General features: G+C 44.8%; 1 protein-coding gene across 2 annotated transcripts in view; it reads left to right on the forward strand.

Moving 5' to 3' along the window:
- The first annotated feature begins 23,165 nt into the window (after nt 1-23,165).
- The window catches only part of RBPJ (recombination signal binding protein for immunoglobulin kappa J region), a 78,762-nt gene continuing 77,440 nt past the window's right edge, over nt 23,166-24,487 (forward strand). Inside the window, exon 1 of one of the 2 annotated variants that reach the window (XM_054030012.1) lies at nt 23,166-23,727. In XM_054030012.1, the coding sequence (XP_053885987.1) occupies nt 23,567-23,727 (161 nt within the window). In that variant the 5' untranslated portion in view covers nt 23,166-23,566. The remainder of the gene's footprint in view (nt 23,728-24,487) is intronic. The other variant, XM_054030011.1, reaches the window with a different exon arrangement.

Below are 24,487 nucleotides of genomic sequence, written 5' to 3' on the forward strand. Positions count from 1 at the left end.
AGTCGTTGATGAAGATATTGAACAGAGCCGGTCCCAAAACAGACCCCTGTGGTACCCCACTTGTTACGCCTTTCCAGCAGGATTGGGAACCATTAATAACAACTCTCTGAGTACGGTTATCCAGCCAGTTATGCACCCACCTTATAGTAGCCCCATCTAATTTGTATTTGCCTAGTTTATCGATAAGAATATCATGCGAGACCGTATCAAATGCCTTACTAAAGTCTAGGTATACCACATCCACCGCTTCACCCTTATCCACAAGGCTCGTTATCCTATCAAAGAAAGCTATCAGATTGGTTTGACATGATTTGTTCTTCACAAATCCATGCTGGCTGTTCCCTATCACCTTACCACCATCCAAGTGTTTGCAGATGATTTCCTTAATTACTTGCTCCATTATCTTCCCTGGCACAGAAGTTAAACTAACTGGTCTGTAGTTACCTGGGTTGTTTTTATTTCCCTTTTTATAGATGGGCACTATATTTGCCCTTTTCCAGTCTTCTGGAATCTCTCCCGTCTCCCATGACTTTCCAAAGATAATAGCTAGAGGCTCAGATACCTCCTCTATTAGCTCCTTGAGTATTCTAGGATGCATTTCATCAGGCCCAGGTGACTTGCAGGCATCTAACTTTTCTAAGTGATTTTTAACTTGTTCTTTTTTTATTTTATCCGCTAAACCTACCCCCTTCCCATTAGTATTCACTATGTTAGGCATTCCTTCAGACTTCTCGGTGAAGACCGAAACAAAGAAGTCATTAAGCATCTCTGCCATTTCCAAGTTTCCTGTTACTGTTTCTTCCTCTTCACTAAGCAGTGGGCCTACCCTGTCTTTGGTCTTCCTCTTGCTTCTAATGTATTGATAAAAAGTCTTCTTGTTTCCTTTTATTCCCATAGCTAGTTTGAGCTCATTTTGTGCCTTTGCCTTTCTAATCTTGCCCCTGCATTCCTGTGTTGTTTGCCTATATTCATCCTTTGTAATCTGTCCTAGTTTCCATTTTTTATATGACTCCTTTTTATTTTTTAGATCGTGCAAGATCTCGTGGTTAAGCCAAGGTGGTCTTTTGCCACATTTTCTATCTTTCCTAACCAGCGGAATAGCTTGCTTTTGGGCCCTTAATAGTGTCCCTTTGAAAAACTGCCAACTCTCCTCAGTTGTTTTTCCCCTCAGTCTTGATTCCCATGGGACCTTACCTATCAGCTCTCTGAGCTTCCCAAAATCTGCCTTCCTGAAATCCATTGTCTCTATTTTGCTGTTCTCCCTTCTACCATTCCTTAGAATTGCAAACTCTATGATTTCATGATCACTTTCACCCAGGCTGCCTTCTACTTTCACATTCTCAACGAGTTCCTCCCTATTTGTTAAAATCAAGTCTAGAACAGCTTCCCCCCTAGTAGCTTTTTCAACCTTCTGAAATAAAAAGTTGTCTCCAATGCAGTCCAAGAATTTGTTGGATAGTCTGTGCCCCGCTGTGTTATTTTCCCAACATATATCCGGATAGTTGAAGTCCCCCATCACCACCAAATCTTGGGCTTTGGATGATTTTGTTAGTTGCTTGAAAAAAGCCTCATCCACCTCTTCCACCTGGTTAGGTGGCCTGTAGTAGACTCCTAGCATGACATCTCCCTTGTTTTTTGCCCCTTTAAGCCTAACCCAGAGACTCTCAACACTTCCGTCTCCTATGTCCATCTCTACCTCAGTCCAAGTGTGTACATTTTTAATATATAAGGCAACATCTCCTCCCTTTTTCCCCTGTCTATCCTTCCTGAGCAAGCTGTACCCATCCACACCAACATTCCAATCATGTGTATTATCCCACCAAGTTTCAGTGATGCCAACAATGTCATAGTTGTATTTATTTATTAGCACTTCCAGTTCTTCCTGCTTATTCCCCATACTTCTCGCATTTGTATATAGGCATCTAAGATACTGGTTTGATCTTTCCTCCCAGTTTTGTCCTGACTCTCCTTTCTCTCTGCCAATATAGCCCACACTCCCTCTCGTTTCCGACCCATCTCCCCGGTCTCCATGTTCCCCACTTACCTGTGGGCTTTGCTCACCTGTCCCCGTCGAACCTAGTTTAAAGCCCTCCTCACTAGGTTAGCCAGTCTGTGTCCGAATAGGGTCTTTCCTCTCCTCGAAAGGTGAACGCCATCTCTGCCTAGCAGTCCTTCCTCGAATAGCATCCCGTGGTCTAGGAAGCCAAAGCCCTCCTGGCGACACCATCTTCGCAGCCAGGCATTCACCTCCATGATGCATCTGTCTCTGCCCGGGCCCCTACCTTTGACAGGAAGAATTGAAGAGAATACCACCTGCGCTCCAAACTCCTTCACCCGTACTCCCAGAGCCCTGTAGTCACTCTTGATCCGCTCAGTGTCACACCGCGCAGTATCATTTGTGCCCACATGGATGAGTAGCATGGGGTAGTAGTCAGAGGGCTGGATAATCCTCGACAATGCCTCCGTAACGTCTCGGATACGGGCCCCCGGCAGGCAGCATACCTCCCGAGATGAAATGTCAGGGCGACAGATGGGCGCCTCCGTCCCCCTCAGCAGAGAGTCTCCGACCACCACTACCCTACGTTTCCTATTCGCAGTGGTGGCAGCAGACTTTCCAGCCTTAGGGGTACGAGGCTTCTCCTCCTTTACTGTAGGGAGTGATTCCTTCTTTCCTGTATCAAGAAGAGCATAACGGTTACCTATAACCACGGCAGGAGGGTTCGGAGCAAGGGTGGAGCACTGCCTGCTGCCAGAAGTAACCAGCTGCCAGTGTCCACCCTGAGCCATCTCCTCCTCCACCAGTGGTGTATCAGCAGTCCTGTGTACTGGGACAGCTACCTCAGCTGTCTCCACATGGACACTGTCGAGGAATTGCTCGTGGATACGGATGCTCCTCAACCTAGCCACCTCCTCCTGTAGCTCTCCCACCTGCTGCCTGAGAGATTCCACCAGCAGGCACCTCTCACATTGGATGGTCCCCCCAGCCTGGATATCAGTAAGTGGAAATTGCAAGTTACAGTCTTTGCAAAACCACACCAGGATCTGGGTAGAGGCATCCATGCTTAGGCACTCTGTCTGGCTACAGGCACAGGTGGAGGAGACAGTAGCAGTGCTGGCACAGGTGTTGCGGGTCTTCCTAACCATCGTAAGCCTCCCTCTGTCAAACTCCCGTCTGCAGCCCCCTGTCAGCTGAAAGGGTTGTTTAAGCAAAAAGTTATGAATGTAGTTGCTTTATAGGTATTAAGGGGAATCAAGAGAAAACAGATGGAACTGGCAAGGGACCCTCGCCCCCTTCCTGCTCCCCTTCCAAACTCCCTTGCGAAACTCCCTGTTAGCAGCCCCTGGTCGCAAAGCTCCCTGGTCGCTTGTGCGCTGCTTTATAAAGCCCTGGCCTGTATGAATGCCCCGCCCACTGATGAAGGCTCAGCCACTTATCAGAGGCTTCTAGCTTTCAAACCTTCCAACTGCCAGCCACAGCACACGGTCCTTCAAACAACCAAACCCATCATGTCTGTTGGGGATGTAGACCAACACCAACCATGCTTGCAGTGGCCAGAGATGGAGCCGGGCATGCTGGACCACATATTTACATGCAGCCTAACAACCACAGGCAAGTGTGAGCAGTGGTGAGCAAGTAGTTTTTCACATGGGAGATCAGGTCCGACATGGCCTGGAAATGCGCCTCCAGAAGGAAGGCTCTGGCTTGTGTGGAGTTGAGAACCTCCCCAATGAACTCTATTTGTTGCACCAGCCTTAAGGTCAATTTCTTTTCATTTATCAACAGGCCCAGGTCATGGCAGATGGAACATGCCAGATTGAGGGCCTTTGCACCTGTTCCGGAGATCTGCCCTTGATGAGCCAATCATCAAGTTACGTGGTGCAGGTGGTGCTGGTAGAGGCCTCTGCTCTCTGGGCGCCAGGAGAGCCTTGGAAAGCATTGGCACTGCCACCTGTCTGCCACCCGTCTGAGTCCCCTACCACTCCCTGGAGTCGGTGGTGGATCCCTCATGGAGCTTGGGGGCAACATCAGGAAGACATCCCCATGTGGCTCCGATGTGGGCTGTTGTCTTGAACTGGGTCCTTTTCCCTTCTTGCTCGGTGCCGGGGTATCACTCTTCTTCGACCTCTTCTTAGGCACCGGTGACAGGAAGCAGTGATGGGCGGAGCCTGGTGACAGGGATGAGCTGTGCACCGAGGCTGAAGTGCTCGGGGCAGAGTCTGGCAAGGAAGGCTCGGACGCATACTTACTAACTAACTACTGTAAACAAACTATTTACAAGGCCTTAAGGCTCAAAGACTGAAGTAGAAGAACCGCTAGCCCTTGCAAGGCAAGGGAAAGGTGCTCCAACTAGCCGCCACAGGCGGTAAGAAGGAACTGAGAGGCGTAGGGCCAGTGGCGCCTAATATACCGACGCATGGGCGTGGCACTCAAAAGGGCGCTACAGCCAACCCTACGGATACCGCTATGGCAAAAAATCTCCGATGGCCGCACGTGTGCGTGTGCGTACACCTAGAATGGAATCAACATGAGCAAGCACTCGAAGAAGAAAAAATATATGCTAAATATATTGGTAAAATTTGCAGATGGCACAAAATGAGGAAAATGGTAGTCTGGTAAAAAATTAGGACAGGGTAGTTATACAGACCACCCTGGATTGCTTGGTAAAGTGAGCTCATTGAACATGTGTTTAACACAGCCAATTGTAAGGTCATATATCTAGGGACAAAGAATCTACATAGAAATCATACTTAGAAGATGGCGGGTATACCCTGCAAAGCAGAAAGCAGTTATTCTGAAAAGGACTTGAGGGATGATGGTGGGTAACCAATTGAACATGGACTCCCAGTGTGATGCTATAGCTAAGAGGATGGATGTGATCCTTGGATGTATATGTGGGGAATATCAAATAGGAGTCAGGAGGTGGTATTACCTCTGTATGGGAATGCCTACACTGCAGCTGGGAGCAAGCCTCCTAGTGCAGGTAGACAGACTCTCGCTAGTGAGGCTTGAGCTAGTGTGCTAAAAATAGCAGCATGGACAATGTGGCTCAGACTCTCAAGCCCACTCAACCCCCTGAGTCCGAACTCGGGTAGCTGGAGTCCACCAGAGCCTAGATGTGTCCACACTGCTCTTTTCAGTGCCCTAGCTCAAGCCTCACTAATATGAGTGTAGACCAGAGGTCCCCAAATTGTGGGGTGCGCTCCCCTAGGGGGGCATGGAGGAACATTTGGGGTGGCACAGAGGGCCCATGCCACCCACCAAAGGGGGGCATGGACGGAGCGCTGCCCAGCCCTGCCTGTCCCCAGCTCTGCTCCTGCCCCACCCCCAGCTGTGGCCTGGCCCTAGCACCAGTCTCGGTCATGGGCCCAGCTGCCAGCCCCCAGCCCCTGGCTGCAGCTCCATTCCTGACCCCAGACCCACTCCCAGCTGAGGCCCAAGCCTCAGCCGCCTTACCTCGGCCAAATTTCCTCTTCTGGAGCTGAAGCCCCAGTTCCAGGGTAGGGTGCAGGGGCACAGATGGGGTCGGGGAGGGTGCAACCCTCAAAAGTTTGTGGACCACTGGTGTAGACCCTCCCAGCTGCAGTGTAGACATACCCTATATGGCCCTACTGAGACAATTTCTTGAATATTGATCCCAGCTGTAGTATCTACATTTCATGACAAAAAATTGGAGAGGGTTCAGGAAAGAACTACAAGAATGATTTGAAGTCTGGAAAGTGTGCCATATAGTAAAGAAGTTCAATCTGTTTAATTTATCTGATAGAAGGTTAATGGCCAACTTGATCACTGTCTGCAAGTATCTACATGGTGAAAAGATTTTTGATAGGTGGCTCTTTAATCTAGCAGAAAAAGGCATAACAAGATCCATTGGCTGGAAGCTGAAGTTAGATAAATTCAGGCTAAAAATAAGGTGCACGTTTTTAACAGTGAGGGTAATTATCCATTGAAACAACTTACATAAGGATATGGTGGAGTCTCCATCACTTGAAATCTTTAAATCAAGCTGGATATCTTCTTAAAAGATACATAGCTTAAACAGAAGTTGTGGGCTTTATGCAGAAATTATTAGGTGATGTATCTCATCTTGTGTTATGTAGAAGGTCAGATTAGATGATCGTAATGGCCCCTGTGATCTTAAAGTCTATGAAGTCGTATACTTGTATGAAGCATAACACCCACCAGAAGAACACTGCATCTACAGGTTTCACTGCCTATTGGAACCAGCCCTAACCTGATTTTCAATTTACGGGTTTACATAGCTCTCAACACCATCTTATTGGAGTGCCTCAGAATCAGTAATTAATTTTAATCTCGCCACACCCCTGGGAATTAGGGAAGTATTATCCCCAATATACAGATGAACAGAAACACTGTGAAACTTGCTCAAAAAAACCTATAGCAGAGCCAGGAATTGAACATAAATGTCCTGAGTCCCCATCCATTGCCTTAATCCTTTCTCCAAGTGGTTCCCTGCTTCACCAGGCCATTTCTTTATTTGCTATATTTTCATGGAAGGAGGGTGTGGCAGAATATACCCCTGTGTTCACACCCTGCACGCTATTGTAGTTTTTTTTTGTATAAAGCATGTCTTGTAAGGTCTCACTTGAAAATTCATAATTTGCGGATCCATATTGCACTGAAAAAATGTGTGGCAACATTGTATGTACTGTTATAGGATTTCCCTGTATCATATTAACACATGTTCCAAACCCCACAGTGCTGCCCAAACAGAAGTCTGCAAACAGGTCAGTCCTAAACAAAGGAATGTGAGCTTCCTATAATTTGTATTTAAGCAGCAAATAGTCATGAAGCAGGGAGGGAAACAAAGACAGCTCAAACAGGTGAGGAAAAAGCCAGCAGGGAACATCCTTCCATATAGAATCTTTGTTCCCTAGTACCCAGCTAGAAATGTTTTTCAAGAGGGAGACTGAAACTATAAAAAGGAGGGACAAACACCCCAAGGCACCCTCCCTCTCTCCCCGCCTCTAGCATTCACTACATCTGAAGAGACACAGGAAGTAGGTGTTGGGCTTTGGGGGAGGGGTCCTGACCTGAAAGTTTGATTAGTAATCTGCTGGAGTACATGGTAAGAAACTTTGGTGGAATCTAATATAGTTTGTTAAGCATTGGTAAATATCTCATCTTTATTTTTCTTGTAACTGTTTTCTGACTTTTATACCTCCTTACTTGTTCTCACTTTAAAATCTATCTCACTGTAGTTAAACTTCTTTTACTGTTTCATCTAATCCAGTGTCTTTTAAACTGGTGTGTCTGAATAACTATTTGAGATAATAAACTGGCATATTATTCCCTTAAAGGAATAATGGATTTAAAATATCTGAACTGTCCACGGGAGGGCTGGGCAACACAGGACATACCTTTCTGGGGGGAAATCTAAGACTGGGGGTGTGTTGGGGTGGCCCTGCAGTATAACCAAGGCTGATGGGAGCCAGAGTGTAACCCAAGTGTGGCTGGCAGGCTGCAGTTACACACCAACATTCAGGGTGTGGCTTGCATGCTGGAAGGCTGTTCATGAGTGGCCCACATGGGAGTTCCTTCTGCAAGGCATCATGAGGCACCCAAGGTTGCAGGGCAGGTATGACACAGTCCCCCACTGGTCTGCACTGTACCCTGGTATGTCACAAAGGATGAGTCTATTTTGAATGTCTCAAAGCTGTTTGCGACGCTTTGGGGTTCAACCCAGAGCAGTAAGGGGTTGTCACCATCTGCCCTGCAACTCTGGGTGCCTTAAATGGTATGCTGTAGCTCACAGCCCTGACACCAACAGCCAGCCTACAAGAATGCAAGTCACACCCTAGCTTCCACCGTCCAGTTGCTTTTTGCAGGGTGACCCCAACACCCTCCACAAAACTATATCCCTACTGCACACTTATAGAAATTGTAAACGTTGTTGTTCCTTAAAGAAATGATACACTGCAGCCTGTTAACTTAAATGGGATTAACACACACTTTCCTTTAGTCAGTGCACTGAACTGGCTTACAGTAAAAGTAAAACAAGTTTATTTAACAAAAGGACATAGGGTTAAGTGATACCAAGGATAAGGAATAAAGAGAGAAAGGGTTACAAGCAAACAAAAGTAAAAATACATTTCTAAAACTAAAACCTGATTTAACAAATTAGACACTCTTGTGTCTCCTTTACAGTATGGCTGACCAAACTCTCTGGCCATGCCGCTTCACAGATCTCAAAGTGCTTGGTTCCTTTGTCTCTTTAGGTGAAGGAAGCCAAAATGGCTTTTTCTCTCTGCTTATATCTTCCCAAAGTTCATAGACCCTGCTTCAAGAGGCAGCAAGGCCTCCTGGGGTTGCAGTCTCCATCCCACATTGAGATTAGGTGGTCATCTTCCCACCTTGCTCTTCTGATGGCTTTATTTACCTCACATGTAAATGTGCTTTTCTTTGTCTTTGGGTCACACCTTGCTTAACTTACATTGGCGACAGGCACACAGCTGCATTCACTGCTGTCTGGGAGAGAACAAGTTTCTCCCTTTGTTTGGTCATAGAATATCAGGGTTGGAAGGGACATTAGGAGGTCATCTAGTCCAACCCCCTGCTCAAAGCAGGACCAATCCCGCACTAAATCCCCAAATGGCCCCTTCAAGGATTGAACTCACAACCCTGGGTTTAGCAGGCCAATGCTCAAAACACTGAGCTATCCCTCCCCCAAAAAACTGGTCACAACCTTTAAAGCTTAATATCAGTGAATAGCCATAATTCCTCCTATAATGTTAATACATACATTTCACAATGATATTAATCACCAGTGTGTCATCAGTTTTCAAATGATATATTACATGCCACATTTTAGATACAGATAATGACATCAGTGTGTTAGGTGTAGTGAGTATCTCAGGCCTGACAAGAGTTGCTGATACAGAGTTGTGACTAACCAATGGGCTTCTGTATCACAGAAGCAGACTCCTTTGTGTCTTCATAGCCAAGTTCTCCTCTCAACGGCGCCCATGCAGCCCCATTGATTTTAAAGGCGCTTTACTAGTGTAACTCATAGGAGAATTTGGCCTTAATCATACGTGGAAAAATAATCCAACTAAACAGCTGAAACTTGTGGAAAACTTGGCATGCCAATTGTTATGTTTATATTTTAAAAATCTCAACTGTGTGCTCTGGCATTACACAGCATCAGTTTCTGGAGAGTGTTGGGAGGTGGAAAGTTTGCTTCTATGTATTCAGCCAATTCAGACTTGGATAGACATGTACAGCTCCCATTGAAGTAAATGGGTGCATTTCTACTTCTATCTGTTTCTGATTTTTGTTGCAAGCGTCTCTTGACCCCTCCAAGAAGTGCTGAAGGACCCAGTAAAAACTGTAGAAATACAACACTTTATCAAGCAGTATTAACTCCTCTGTGTGCTCTGATCCCATCTTAGAAGGCTCACAGAGCAGAGAGCACCCAGGCAGCCAGTGGCAATATAGCTACTTATCTAGCCATGCTGCTGTAGTTGGTAGAGGAGATGGAGTCCCTCTGGATGGCTTTGCAATGTTGGGGCTTGGTCTATCTGTAATTCCCTGGCCTCTGCTGCTTTTGCTTACCCTGTTGACATTCTGGTCCCGCTTCCTATGACTGGGGAGGGAAGGTGAGAATGAGCCAATTCCATGGCCTTGTTTTCTGTTAGTTTGTTCCTCTCTGCACTTTTCTATGCAGGAGGGGCATATATTGGTCTTTGTGTTTCATAGATTTCTTCAATTATTTCTGCTTCTCTCTGGAACTAGACAATGTGTGCGGCGTGCGGCTAGAAGCTGGGAATTCCTACATTCTATTCCTGTCATTGACTCACTATGTGGCCTGGGGTAAGTCACTTAATTGCTTTGTGTTCCTTTTCCCCATGTGTAAAGTGGTGATTATAATACATATTCGCCTATGTTGCAGAGGTGCAGTGAGGATGACCGTCTGTAAAGCATTGCATTAAAGGTGAACTTCCTTATTATGATTATTTAATTTTATTAAGTTTAGGGCAATTCTTTTTCTTCTGACTGTGCTCTTTTACGTTGTTTCCTCCCACACTCCCATTTCATCTTCCCCCTCTATTCTTCTCTCTGCCTCTCTCAGGTCTCTTTCATTGTCACATTCTGTTCCCTCAAATGCAGCACACACTTTGTCAATGGTGCTTCTGTCATGGCTTGAAACTAACAAGACAGTGAACTGCTGCTTGCCTGGCAATAAGAGACCAGCTTTTTTGTCAGTTTTCAGCTGCTCTGGAGACAGTGTCCGTTAGTTTCTCTCTCTGCTACAGAAAAGACTGGCACATGGGGGGTAACAAATTCTGGCCTGTTTTCAGAGCAGAGACTGGAACCAATTTAATGCTGTCTCCTCAGCCAACCCCCATACTGTTTATTGCAGTGACAGTCTCTCACTCTACCTTTCCACCTCCTTTTCTTTCCTGTCTCTCCATTTTTCTCCTATAACATCTCTTCCCTCTCACTAGATTGTCGCCCCTTCCATCACTGCTGCTCTAAAATAGCCACTGTTTTTGTAGGACTTTAAAAACAATATTTTCTTTTCTTATGCTCCTGCAATAAAATGTAAACAGATGATGAGCAAACTCTATTCCATAGCTGTCTGTGTTCATACTAACAGCAGTTAACGTGGTGCGTGAATAAGGAAGTAAATAAACTAGTATTGGCGTCTTTTCCACTTTTACATAAAGGGAAAAAGCAAATGTTACAAAACTGATCAAAACAAAACAGCTAGAGTTTTTTCCCCAAAAGGATTCTACAAACAATGAAGGATAAAAAATATGGAAAATAAGAGGATAAAACTATGTCAAGGTGTTGATTGGGGAATGGCTGTTTAGTATGTTTAATACTCTACAACCTTTTTTTCCTTCCAGTGTTTTATTTATTTATTTATTTTTAGTATCCTGAAACCCCAGTCACGATGGCGGACTCTTTGGGCCAAGTGTTGTGCAGACATACAAAGTAAGAGGTGGTACCTGTCCTGAAAAGCTTTCCATTTAATTAAGACAAGATGCAACAAGTGGGTGTAATACTCAGTTGGAAAGAACAAGCAATAGTAGCACGTGGTTACATATTATACACAAAGTGTGCTCTTAGCTGGTTTTGAATCATTCAGAATTGTCTGTTTTTAAAATTACAAGATACCCATATGATTTTTCATTTGTTTTGTTATTTCAGTATTCCCTACTGGCCATTCACCAAGCCATTACCTGATGACATTCTTCTGTAGGCATTGTGGTAGAAGTGGGTCTTGCAAAGGGATTTGAAGGACAGAGTAGTGACATTTTGAATTAGTTCAGGGAGGGTGCAAAAGTATTGGCATAAGAGCAGCAAAAGGTGGTTGGGGAAAGAATGTGTGATCAAGGCTGATGCTGGCAAAACAATGAGGCAATACAAATTCCGGGCCAGATTTTCAAAAATGCACAACATGCACACTTTATGCTAGATTTTTTTTAAACGCCTCAGCTCCCATTTAGGTGCCTAAATGAATTGTTTTCAATGGGACTGCTGAGAACTGAGCTCTTTTGAAAATCTGATTACTTCATTTAGGTGTCTATGTGGAGCTCTTCTGAAAATCCATCCCTAGATTTATAAAATGGAGCCCTATCATATGGTTCAGCCACAACATGAAACTTTGTAAGTGATTTTTATTTAGATTCGTTTTAAGAGCAGACAAAGATGGAAGAGAACTTCACTGAAAACCTCATAAAAGAAAAAAATAGAACAGTTTAACAGGAGTGCACACAAACATCCCCACACACACCTGTGCATGAGAACGCACACATACTTTGTTTATTGTTTGCAGATATTTCAATTTTTATATGTAAAATTATTTTATGAAGCCAGAATGCATTCTTGCGTTAGCTTGTTTTGTTAGTTAATTTAGCACTCATGAAGTATTCCTGGATTGTTAAGTCCTACATTTATCTGAAGAACAGGTAACAGTAATCCTTGTTTCCCACAACATTGTCTGTCTGACAAATGTGCCTGAACTCTGTTCAGGAGGCATCACTTATGGGGGTGAGAATGTGATCTGTTCTCCACGCTCATTCAGTCCTTGGCCTCTCCGCTGAGGCTGCCAATAAGAGTGCAAGTGAGTGCCAAATGGGATGATTTCCATGACGTGGACACCTGTCTTCTAGGAACTAGACTGAGAGAACAACAAATAATGTCTCATAGGCTACTGGACAGTTATCAGATGGTCATGACTTTCAGTCTCTCACACTTCGACCAGATTTAGATCACTGACCTAGAGGTGAAAGGCTCTTCCTCCCTTTATCCCATTAGTAGTCCTCTGAAACATCCAGTCTGTCAGCTTTTTGTTGTTGTTGTTTTAATTTAAGGGGCACTCAAATTATTTACACTTTAAATGTTCAGCACTATCATATACAATCTATAAATGAACTACTGTTCTGACTCCATGTAGCTTTTATTTTTAAAATCAGTCCTTATAACATTGATTTTTTTTTTTTAAACAAATCCTGTCTTTAGCTCTGGCTACTAACATAAAAGCTACATGAATAGAACATGAACTTTGTGGAGCCCAATTCAGGACTGAGATATGCAGGTGCTTCATCGGTGCATCTCCTGAGCTAGTGCCAACGTACACTGCTTCTGGTGAAATTTTGCAGAGTGGAGTAAGTGTTTCTCCACATTCAGCAAAAGGCTGCAGAACCAGCTTCAGAGCTCCTGCACCATCTGGTGTGTACTACTGCATGTTAAGCCAACTGGGTGGAGTTTGGCAGGAAAGTAGGTGCAGCCAGCTTGAAGGTCTACTGCTACATATTATGTTCCAGGCAAAAATAGCGCACAGTGGAAACAGCAGGCACCACCAACCTTATAGCTGTTGCATAGGTGTAACCAGGGCCGGTTCCAGGCACCATCCCACCAAGCTTGTGCTTGGGGCGGCACCTGGAGGGGGGCGGCGCGGTGCGGTGCTCTGGCTCCGGCCGCCGGGGAGAGCGGGGCCACGGCCGGGCTCGCCGCCCTCCCCCCAGGGCTCTGGCCGCCCTCCCCCCCGCGCCCTCCCCTGCCGCGCTGGGGTGTGCGGCCGGAGGCTTTTTTGCCTGGGGCGGCAAAAGAGCCAGAGCCGGCCCTGGGTGTAACAGGCGTATGTGGACTTACCTCTGCCAAGGCTCAGGCAGGTGCAGCGAAGGAGGATTCCATCAGTATCTGGCCTGCATGGGTCCAGGCTAACGATTTGCTAACAAGACCATGCAGCTCAGATGAAATGTCAAGGTGGAATGTGAAAAACACTGTGTAGCAACACAAGACAGACTACAACTATTCCCACAGGCAAGGCTGTATATTCTCAAAGGATGGATATGTGGGTGTTATAGTTTTTGTACTGGGGCACTGGAAAGCCCTGTGTGTATGTTTTGCAACGATCACCATTATGCTATCTAGTGAGCCATGTTGCCACTCCTGCATCAGAGAGGTTTTTTTTTTTAGGTGAAAGTCAGTTTCTCACTGGCTGCCTTTGGGGCTGAACAACGGTTTAGGCTATGGCTACATTAAAGAGCTTAGAGCAGCACAGCTGCTCAGATGCAGATGCACTGCTGTAAGCACTCTAATGTAGCCGTTCTAAGCCAAAGGGGGAGAGCTCTCCCGTCGGCTTAATTACTTCAGCCCCCATTAGCAGCAATAGCTATGTCGGTGGGTGAAGCTGTCCTACTAGGTTGGTACTTAAGTCGGCATAAGTTATGTGTCTCAGGGGAGTGGCTAAATTATGTCGACTTAAGCTGTCGTGTAGCCATAGCCTTAAACTCTTAGATTCCTCAGAAGTACCCTGGTTGAAAAGCCTGACATGAAAAGCAGAGACACCTGGCCAGACTGAGGGGCATCACTCTAACACAAGAGAAGAAGTTATTTGTTTTCCCCCTCAGCCATCTCTGCTTTATGAGACATTTATTACACTCCCTGCTGGAAACCGAACTAAACTCAGCTTGGAAAGGCAGGCGAAAGGAAATTGTTAGTGAGAGCTAAACTCTGAGTTCACTCTGTGCAAAGCAGATTGTAAACTAGGAAGCTCAAAGGATCCTCTAGATAACATGCATTGCCACACAAAAATTCTGTTACTCCATTAGTTACTGGAGCTTGTTAAAGTGTGAAATAAGCAAAAATCCATCTAGTTAGAGACTGTTTGTGCACTTAAAGAAAGAGTCACAGATTGAACTATACAGACATACATGCAGATCAATGCACAGAAAGATATAGAGATGCATGAAAAGGTCTCGTTCTTTTTTTAAATTATGGAGAGCTTTCTGCCCGAGGCATCTTTTTCAAGGTCTCATGTCTCTGAATCCTTTACTATGTCTGACACAAATACACTGCTACGATCACTATTTTTTCAGCTGACTGGTGACTGTTTCACTCCACCCCCATTTGTGTTAGCAGCCTGAAATTACAAAGATGAGATCCCCAGTACGTCTTTTGTGATGCATATCAACTTTTGTTGTGTTCCTTTGTTTGGAATGTGACACAGTATTGTGTTGCCTGTGTCTAGGGAGCAGGTTTGCTTTATTGTTCTTGTAAATATGTACTGCCGGGTGCAGCTCAGTGGTAAGCATTTAGTTTGTGCATGACTGACGCCGACCCGGACAACTGCTCTGACCCCAAGCAGATGGTGGTGCAGGGACTCCAGTGATCTGGAACGAATAGCATGTGCCATTTCTTTTTGTTTTGAGCAGACAGCCAGGCCTTACATTTCCCTCCCCTATGCAGCAACAGCTGTATATACAGTACAAGCTGGCAAAACCCTAACTGTCACTTCAGTGCTCCTCCTCTGTCATTAATCATAGGTCCTAGGGTGATGAAACTTCATCAAAATGAACACTGCATGTACACAGCATGGCTCTTTCTACCATTAATAAAAATGATGTGAGCTGGAGGAGAATTCAGACCTCTAGCTGCCCATTTCAATTGAAATTTTCCTGGAAAAAGAAGTAAAATGGGTAATAAATATAAAAATCCTGCATAGGAAATAACACTCCAACTTTCATATATATCCTTAAAAGGACAGAGAAGTGGGTCAGGATTAATTATACCATTTGATTTTTCCAGCATGCAAACAAGAGACACTAAGATTTCATTAATTTTTCATCTCCATTTATTGTTTTTGTCAATGGGTCAAAATGAAGGACTATTTTGAAAATGATACATAGAACTGATGAAAGTCTCCAAACTGAAGTTTCTTTCCAGGGCCACAGAGGATTTATTTCTTCCAAATGACAGCAAAGCAGTGGTGTCTGTTTTTATAAATGAGGAGCTGCATTTTATATAAACTAGTGTCATTCATAGTGTGCAGGGCATCTTGTAGGCATGCAAACAACCTCCCTTCCTCTCCTTCCCCATTCCACATCCCTCCCCACCCCGACAGGTTTATAGCTCATTCAAGGCTTGATAGACAGGGTCCAATTTATGTTTGCCCAATGGTGTAAAGGGGTAATAGTTCTGGTATAACTGGACATCAGGGAATTCCTCTGGTGTGGGAGGACTCCTGCCTCAGTGTAGGGGTCTGGACTAGATGACTTCTCAAGCTCCCTTCCATCCCTACATTTCTATAATTCTATGACTACCTGGATCATACAGAGAAAGAGTAACCGCTCCCTGCTACTCCCCAATATAAGCAGGTATTTCAGAGAAAGGTTTATGGCTGAAGTGCAGCTGCACTCTAAATATTTCTGGCTGCCGCAATGTCTCCCTGGGGCCCTTGACAGCCAGGCAGAGGTAAAGCAGATCCTCAAGCTGCTCTAATTTTGCTAGGGGTCTATATAAATATTGTCGAGCCCCAGGATTTGGGAGATGCAAAGGTGATGTGACGTGACCTTTCCACCCCCTCACGTTGGAGTCAGCCTCAGCTCAGGCAATACTGATGAACTGGATCCTATGGATGACAAAATTAAAAATAAAGAAACCTGTTCCATACTCATAAACAGGGGAAGAAGGTAGCGTAGCTGAAAAGCAGACTAACGTTAAATTCAAGTGATAATGTCCATTTATAGGGAACTATAGACCTTATCCTTAAAGATGCTGAGCACCTGTAACTCCCATTGGAACTGAAAGTGCTCCCCATCTATCAGGATTAGGCCCAAGAGAAATTGTGTGAATGTATCTACATGTGAATGGCAAAGAAGATGATTCTGCTCAGTCTGAACTCCTTCCAGGAAAGGTTTCACAATCTTGACTAAATAAAGGTCGCCAGTGATACCGGCCCAAACCTGCAGACACTTAACCACGTAAGTAGCTTTACTCCTGAGACTAGTCCCATTAGTTTCAATAGGGTCTACTCACTTGAGTAAAATGATGCATGTGACTTAACTGCTAGCAGGATCTGGGCCAGAAATGAGCAGAAAAGAAAGCTGACAATTAAGCAATGAGTAATATGGGTGGCAGTCTACAAGATGCTGTAGAAAGGAGTATAGCTTGCTAGGCCATTTAAAAACTGAAAAGACAGAGTTAAGTGTAAAGAGCAAATAATGTTAGGTTAATTCTGAAACAAATATTGAGATAAACATTCACTAGAATTTCATTTAAAACTAATCAAAATTAATGACCTTTCCACTCACTTCAGCAATAAATATAAAGTCAGTACCTCAGCCACTAATGTGTTAGACAGTTACCAAATCATATTTCAGTCACTCCCCAAAGGGTTATTTTAATCATGAATGTCATAAACATTGCATAAAAGCAGTAAGATAATCTTATGTGTTTTGGAATTTACTTCCACTAATAGCTATTTCAGAGTCCAGTGGATTATCATTGATACACATTTTGTTGGGATGGGATGTAAGCAAAAGCGATACCGAAAAATAGAGATTCAAAATGAAAAAGTTATGGCATAGAAGTTAGATAGGCCCTGGAAAGGTCAAATTCGTACAACTATCCCTTCCACTACAAATAATCCAAAATGACATTGACTTGGCAGTATCACACACTAATTTTCTTCAGAATGAAGTTTCCTCAACAATGTCTTCAATTTATTCCCTTCTGATTAAAACAAACAAACAAACAAACAAAAAACTTCATTCGGCATGTATAACTTTCCCATTTTTTGCTCTAACTATAAAACCAAACTAATAGCAAAAATTGTCCTCCTAGACTGGGGACAAGGACAGTTTCTCTTATGTCACTGAGCACATCAGGTTAAATTTGCCCCTGTGCAGAGGACCAGCACAATGCCTCTACATCACATGTGTGACAAAGTAGGGTTTAAGTGGGACTAAAGTGGTTCTTCCACCTTGTCCTGCCTCCCGGCAAAGGGGTGAATGTCCTGGTTCTGCTCTGAAGTCATTATTGGGAAAATTCCTGTGTGCACATGTAACCCACACACCTTCTGGGTGTGGTGTTCTGTCCCATCTAGTAGCACTGAGACCACTTAGAGAGATTGATAAAATGAGTCTGCTCCACAGCCTTAGCTAAGAGCAAGTTGGCTTTTAGCTCATGCACTAAGTTCCAAAGTTCCCCAGTTCAATCCCGCCTGCTGACGACTGGGGTCTGTTGGCATTACACACATACAGTGGTAATAGTTTGTAGAATGGCAGGTTAAGAATTTCTGTTGGTATTTTATCCCATTCCTCATAGTATCTGCTTATGGTTGGGGCCCAGACTTTGCTACTATATAGTAAAATGGGTTGAATTATGTCAAAGAGTTTCAGCTGTAGTTTTATCAAGGGATTGTATGTGTCTAGTAACTTTTTTATGGGGTAGGTCTGCAGAAGTCTTCGTTGTAATATTTTTATAGCCAGTTTGAAACTCCCTCATGCACTAACTATGAGACCAAAGTATGTACAGTCAAGAGTGTGGTCTGCCTTTCCATCTGTAAAAATCAAATTTGAGTTATGGTTATTTCAGGGCTTTTCCTAGAAAATCGTGATTTTGAGCTTTTCCATGTTGACCTGCAGACTTCATGTGCTGAAATATGTAAGCATGCATTATTTCAAAGGATGTCTTTAATAGCAAGCATTTTAACTCACTTATTTAGGGACAGTCCTGGGTGTGAGATTTGGTCCAGCATGCAGGTAGGTCACTATTGTACATGATAAAAAGATTAGAGCTGAGGCAGCACCTCTGGTTAACTACTTTTTCCTGCATGAAGGCATCTGTTTTAAGTGTAGTTTATTTTTACCTTATAGGTGATAGATTGGTACATAGATTTAATTGTCATCTGTTTTCACATCAGTTCAAAATTGTAGCTGTTACAGATTCAATCCAGAGTGCAATTTTAATTATAGATAAAAAGCAAATGTCTTTTTTCTGGGATGCATTTTTTCTATGTTTATTATTAAGCATTCATAAAGATGTAATTCCATTAAAAATAAAATAAAAATGGACCAGTTAAATTTCTGTTGTAACGCCGTTGATTTTAGTTAGGTTAAATCAGAAATGAACTTGCTCCTATTAAACTATTCTCATCATCTCAGAAGCAATCCTATATGTAGAATAAAGAATGGCAAGCAGGGACACAGACAATATATCATCTCACTTTTCTCTAGCATATTTTGAAAGATTGGGGGAGATGCTACGGAATAAAATTCCAGAGGATATTTGTTATTTCTCTTTTCAGTACATTATTTTGTAATCATATCTAGTGTTTTCTTACTACTAGAACAGGTTGGGTGTGTATTACATATTTACCACTGCACGAAGCAAGTACTCTAGGAGCCACAGCCCCAATAGCTCCCTAAACTCCCAATAACACCAGGGCAGGGCCTTTACAATCTCAAGAGCCCTGAAAATGTCAGCAGTTCTGAACTTTGATTGTTGGGGGTGTGAGAGACGTAATGGGCACCCCATAGATGCACCTTCACAGTACTGGAATTCAATGAGTATGTCTACCCTGCAATTAAATACTTGTAGCTAGGTGGTGATGTGGGGGACAAATGGTAATACAGTATGAGGGATTGTGGTTTGATAGGGAATTTTTAAAATGATGCTAAAAAAAAGTAAGTGATTCAGAGCCATCAGGCTGTGCACACTGTTAACCTACATAACCACATGATATTAATACTGTTAACCTCATCCTCCCTCCCCCTCTTCCTTCCTATTGTTTGTTATGCTCACTTGTTGCATTTTGTCTTTAGATTGTGAGCTCTTTGGGCTGGGACTATCAACCTGGTTGGTTTTCTTTTTGCAGTGTGTAGCACAATGCAACCCCAACCTGACTCTAACTTTTGGGAGCTACCATAATAATAGTAAAATAATATATAGTAAGATATAACCTATTAGCATTAAGCTTTAGACAGATTATAGTTTTTTTCTTTTCTTTTTTTTGTCCCAGTGGCCTACTTGAGAATACAACACACAAGTGTAAACTGTTTAATTTCAAAAACATACCTTTTTGAGATTGCTAGTAATAACTATTCTTATTGATTAAAAGGAGATACTGTAATATCTCCTTCTTTTCTTTCAGCTATGCTGAATAAGAACTTCCATTTTAAACAGCAAAGGCACTTCTGAGATCTAGCTGTTATTCAGTTAGCAGTTTAAGTGATAACTTTTGTTGGCGTATACACACAAGCTTAGATGTAAGATATACTCTGTGGGCAACTGTATTTATTTTCTTTCCTAGAAAAGTGGTTAAACCATATTGCACATCCTGTGCTTATAAAATTCCAGAAAGGCTATATCATAGTAAGTACTAGTAGTTTATGTGATTTACATCCAGAAATGTAAACTGAAACATTGTGAGATGAAATGTGAGGTACTGGCATATATGTTGCTTGTTAGGGTGAGTATCTTTTATAAAGCAGCTAGGGCTTAAAAATACAATTATTAACTATTCTTATGTTTATTAAAGCAGTGCCTAAGGACCAACCAAGAATGGGACCCATTGTACTAGGCACTGTACAAACAGTAGTAGTAGTAGACAGTAGTTGCCACAAAGAGTTTATAAACTAGGTTAAAAACAGTACTTCCTTATTTAGTCACTTTTGAAAATTTTAATCCTACTGTTTTCAGGTGCCCAACTTGACACCTTGAAAGGGGGCTAAATTTTAAAGGACGGGTGATCAGCACTTTCTGAAATCAGTCCCCTTTGTGTCTCAAGTTGGGCTCCCAAAATGTAATCCCTAATACCCGATTTAGAACTCTTTCCGTTGAGTTCAATAGGGGCTGGTTAGATACAAGATTGTATACTGGATTGGCACAGACTAGCTAAAGCACTGACTTGTATAACAAATAAATCCAAAGTCCTTACTGCCCTATACTGTATTTAAAGTTATTCTTATTCCTCAAATCTGGTACTGTCTTCCATTAAGGATCAGACTTTAGGGCCCTGTCTCATGAAGTGCTGGGTGCTCTCAACTCCCATTGAAATCAATAGGAATTAAATACTCAGCACTTTGTGAAATAACAAAAAAATGGTCAGTACTAGCAATACTTTAAAAAAAATCCATACAAAAATTTAAATTTGCCTGAGGTTTATTTTCTTTCCAGAGACTGCCTTGTCTCCGATTTTATGAGTTGTGTTCCTGATTTTTAATTCTGGACTCTGAGGGTGAGTGACCTTTTACGCTACTACAGAATCCTTATAATTTTTTAAAAATAGTTTAATATGTATCCTGGGGTTTTTAAAAATGCATCTGAATCAGTGATAGGAAGCACTTTTCTCAAATTATTAATGATTAATCCTTGGAAACAATATACCTTCTTGGAATCCGATATTTTAAATAAAAATATGTCCTCTTTGGAAAATATTAAAGTGTTGACATATGGTACACAAGAATATTTTTAGATTTTCTAGTTTGATTCAAAACACACACAAAAAAGAAGAGGCCCTACAAAGTGACCATTTACAGACAAACTAGGGCAAAAATCCAGAAACCATTCTTACTGCAATGGAACTACCATGAACTGAGATCATTCATCAGTCCTGGAAAAAAAGATGTTTTCAGGAAGAGCTTTTTAAAAGGGGATTGTGAGTTACTGCTCCACAAACAATACAGAGGATTTGCAGTATGCATTGTGCTTCAGATGAGGAGCGTGCCTGTAAGGAACCAATCAAAATCCTTTTGGAACTAATGAGGTGGCAGAAATCATGGTGGGAAAAGAGTATTCGTAATGATAACTAACACTAGTTGTTTGTACAACTACAGCAAACTCTGTGGCAAAGCAGTCTTTTAAAATGCACAAGTTTAGTGTAGTTTGTCTAGGAAGGTGTTCTCCATTGCATTTTATTAGCATTAGCAGTACAGAGTGAGCTGAAGCAGACCAAAAATCATATAATGACAGAAAATTCAATCTTTTGTAACCATGTGAGCCAGACCTCCCAAAGTAGAGTGATAAGAATGAAGTAAACTTTAGAATCTCATTCTCATATTGCATTTTTTTTATTAATATGGAGGATTTGAGTGTTAAGCTAGATGAGTTACTGATACCACAGAAGCAGCAAAAGGAAGCTGAAGGGGTGAAAGAAGAGCTAGTAGTGAACTTGCACGCCAGCAGTCTACTTTTCAAATGTAGTCGACATCTGATGGATTTTCCAGTTCAGGGTCTGGATGTCTTAGTGCAGTTATGCAAATGACCTTTTAGGCTCCTAAATGCCAATTTCAGGGCCCCAAAGCAGGATTTCCCACTTCCTCTTCAATCCCTACTGCCAAGACTATTTTAGACTATAAGTTGGATAGAAAGCTAGCTAGATTGTCAGGCTCAATGGGTAGTGATCAACGGCTCGATGTCTAGTTGGCAGCTGGTATCAAGCGGAGTGTCCCAAGGGTCGGTCCTGGGGCCGGTTTTATTCAACATCTTTATTAATGATCTGGATTATGAGATTAATTGCACCCTCAGCAAATCTGCAGATGACACTAAAATGGGGGGAGAGGTAGATATGCTGGAGGGTAGGGATAAGGTCCAGAGTGACCTAGACAAATTGGAGGATTGGTCAAAAGAAATCTGATGAGGTTCAACAAGGACAAGTGCAGAGTTCTGCACTTAGGAAGGAAGAATCCCATGCACCGCTACAGGCTGGGGACCGACTGGCTAAGCAGCAGTTCTGCAGAAAAGGACCTGGGGATTACAGTGACGAGAAACTGGATATGAGTCAGCAGTGTGCCCTTGTTGCCAAGAAGGCCAATGGCACATTGGGCTGTATTAGTAGGAGCATTGCCAGTAGATCGAGGGAAGTGATTATTCCCTCTATTTGGCACTGGTGAGGCCACACCTGGAGTATTGCGTCAAGTTTTGGTCCCCCCACTACGGAAAGGATGTGGACAGATTGGAGCGAGTCCAGCGGAGGGCAACAAAAATGATTAGGGGGCTGGGGCACATGACTTCTGAGGAGAGGCTGAGGGAACTGGCTTATTTAGTCTGCAGAAGAGAAGGATGAGAAGGGATTCGATAGCAGCCTTCAACTAGCTGAAGCGGGGTTCCAAAGAGGATAGAGCTCGGCTGTTCTCAGTGGTGGCAGATGACAGAACAAGGAGTAATGGTCTCAAGTTGCAATGGGTGGGGGGGGGGTATCTAGTTTGGATATTAGGAAAAACAATTTCACTAGGATGGTGGTGAAGCACTGGAATGGGTTACCTAGGGAGGTAGTGAACTCTCCATCCTTGGAGGTTTTTAAGGCCCGGCTTGACAAAGCCTTGGCTGGGATGATTTAGTTGGTGTTGGTCCTGCTTTGAGCAGGGGACTGGTCTAGATGACCGCCAGAGGTCTCTTCCAACCCTAATCTTCTATGATTCTAAGAAGTTTGTCCATGTGAAGATCATTTAATATCCTGGTTACTGACATCGCTTCTCTTGCCTGCTCATTCTCCCGTCTACCTTTCCAGTGCAGCCAAAAGGCAGTTGCCAAGTTAACTGTATTGAACGAAGTGAGGCCCATGCTCACCACCAGGGCAGTTCTCTACTTATCTGTGTGTAACGGAGCGGGGGAAATGGGGATGTATGCAGAGCCCCTGGCGAGTTGGGGTGCGCTGATAACCCAGCATGGGGGGGGGTCCCATGGAGGCCCGGGAGGGGATGGGAGAATGGGGGAGTCTAGTGTGGAAGGAGGAAGGACGCACAGCCACTAGCAGAGGGTGGGTTTCAGCGAGTCACTGAAATGGAGGGGGATGGAAGGGGACGGGCGGGGAGCCTGGCGGGCCGCTAGGACATCAGCGGTTACCCAGCGTGCAATCCCCTACGGCGAGCGGCTGCCCGAGCCGGGCTGGGCCGTCCCGCCCCGCGGAGAGGGAGGCGCTGGAGGGAAGGCCGTGACTGCTCCCGCGACTCCTGCTCCCGCCGCGCCGGCTCCACGCCCCGCAGGAGCGCTCCCAGCCCCGCGGCCGGGCAAGAGGCAGAGAACCGCGCCGCTCCTGCCCTGTGGGAAGAGCCTGACCGCCTCCCGCACCTCTCCCCCGACTGGTTTGTTCCTCGCCTGCCGCCGGCTCAGGGACAGCCAGAGAAACAAGGACTACAAACGCGCAGCGCGGCAGCGAGAGAATCCCCCACCCTCTCCCTTCACTTTGTTCTCGCGATACTCATCTGGCTTCTCCCTTAGTGCCTGGCAGGCCGCTGCTGGAGTTCTCGCGAGTCTTGGGCAGATTCCCACGCCTGCTGCCGCTGTTGTGTCTAAGGGGAGAACCCGGGAATGAGGGGGCGGCGCGCTCCCCCATTCTCTCCCCTTCGCGACCGCGTGTGTGTTTCACGGGCCCGCGCACGCGCGCGCTCGGCCAGGGGAGGAGGAGACAGTTCTCGCGAGAGTAGGAGTTTTGGCGAGAGTTTGTGGAAGATGGCGCCTGTTGTGACAGGGTAAGTGCGGGGGGTTCGCAGCGCCGGGCTGGGAGTGATCCCTTTCTATGGGCACTGGGGCCCACCCACCGTCGTCCCCCGGTCCTGCTGCTTCCCCATCCCCCGTCCGGGGAGGCAGGAGCTCCTAGCCGGGCGATCCGGGGGAGGCCCCGAGATACAGTCCCTCAGGGGCTGGGACCCCCCAGGTGGCTGCACTGGAGAAGGGCCCCGGGCGATAGGCCGGGATCCCCAGGTGGATAGTCTGGGGGGCGGGTACGGGGCGGGCCGAGATCCCCAAACCCCAGGCGGGACGGGGGGAGGTGGGCTTAGTGCCGGACCCACTCCGTCGCCCCCCCACCCCCAGGAGGTGGGTACTGTTCGTGGGGTTTCCCAGCCCGGGTCCGGGCGGGGATCCCCTCAGTCACCGGCCCTGGGGCACCAGACAAAGGCTTCTGTCTGGTTGTGGGAAAGCCGACTGGTGCCTTCCTCCTTTCTGGCGGGGCGCAATGAGAGGAAGCAGAACACTCCTTCCCCGCGCGCCGTGCTGCGCTGAATTCACCAGGCTCTAGGTCCCATTCAGTAGGACCAGCCTCCTCCCAAGCAAGACCCCTGCTGCCTTGCAGAAGTGAGTGGAGTTCCCCTTTTCCTGCCTGGTCACCATTCTCTGGGTTACAAATGAATATTCTTAGCTGCCTCTCTCCCAACAGAAGAATAGCAGCCTTCCCACTCCATCTGCTCCACATTGACTCAGCATGAAAACTACTTGCCATCCCCATTAACG

Source organism: Malaclemys terrapin, chromosome 5 (genome assembly GCF_027887155.1).
Source record: "Malaclemys terrapin pileata isolate rMalTer1 chromosome 5, rMalTer1.hap1, whole genome shotgun sequence".
NCBI lineage: Eukaryota > Metazoa > Chordata > Testudines > Emydidae > Malaclemys > Malaclemys terrapin.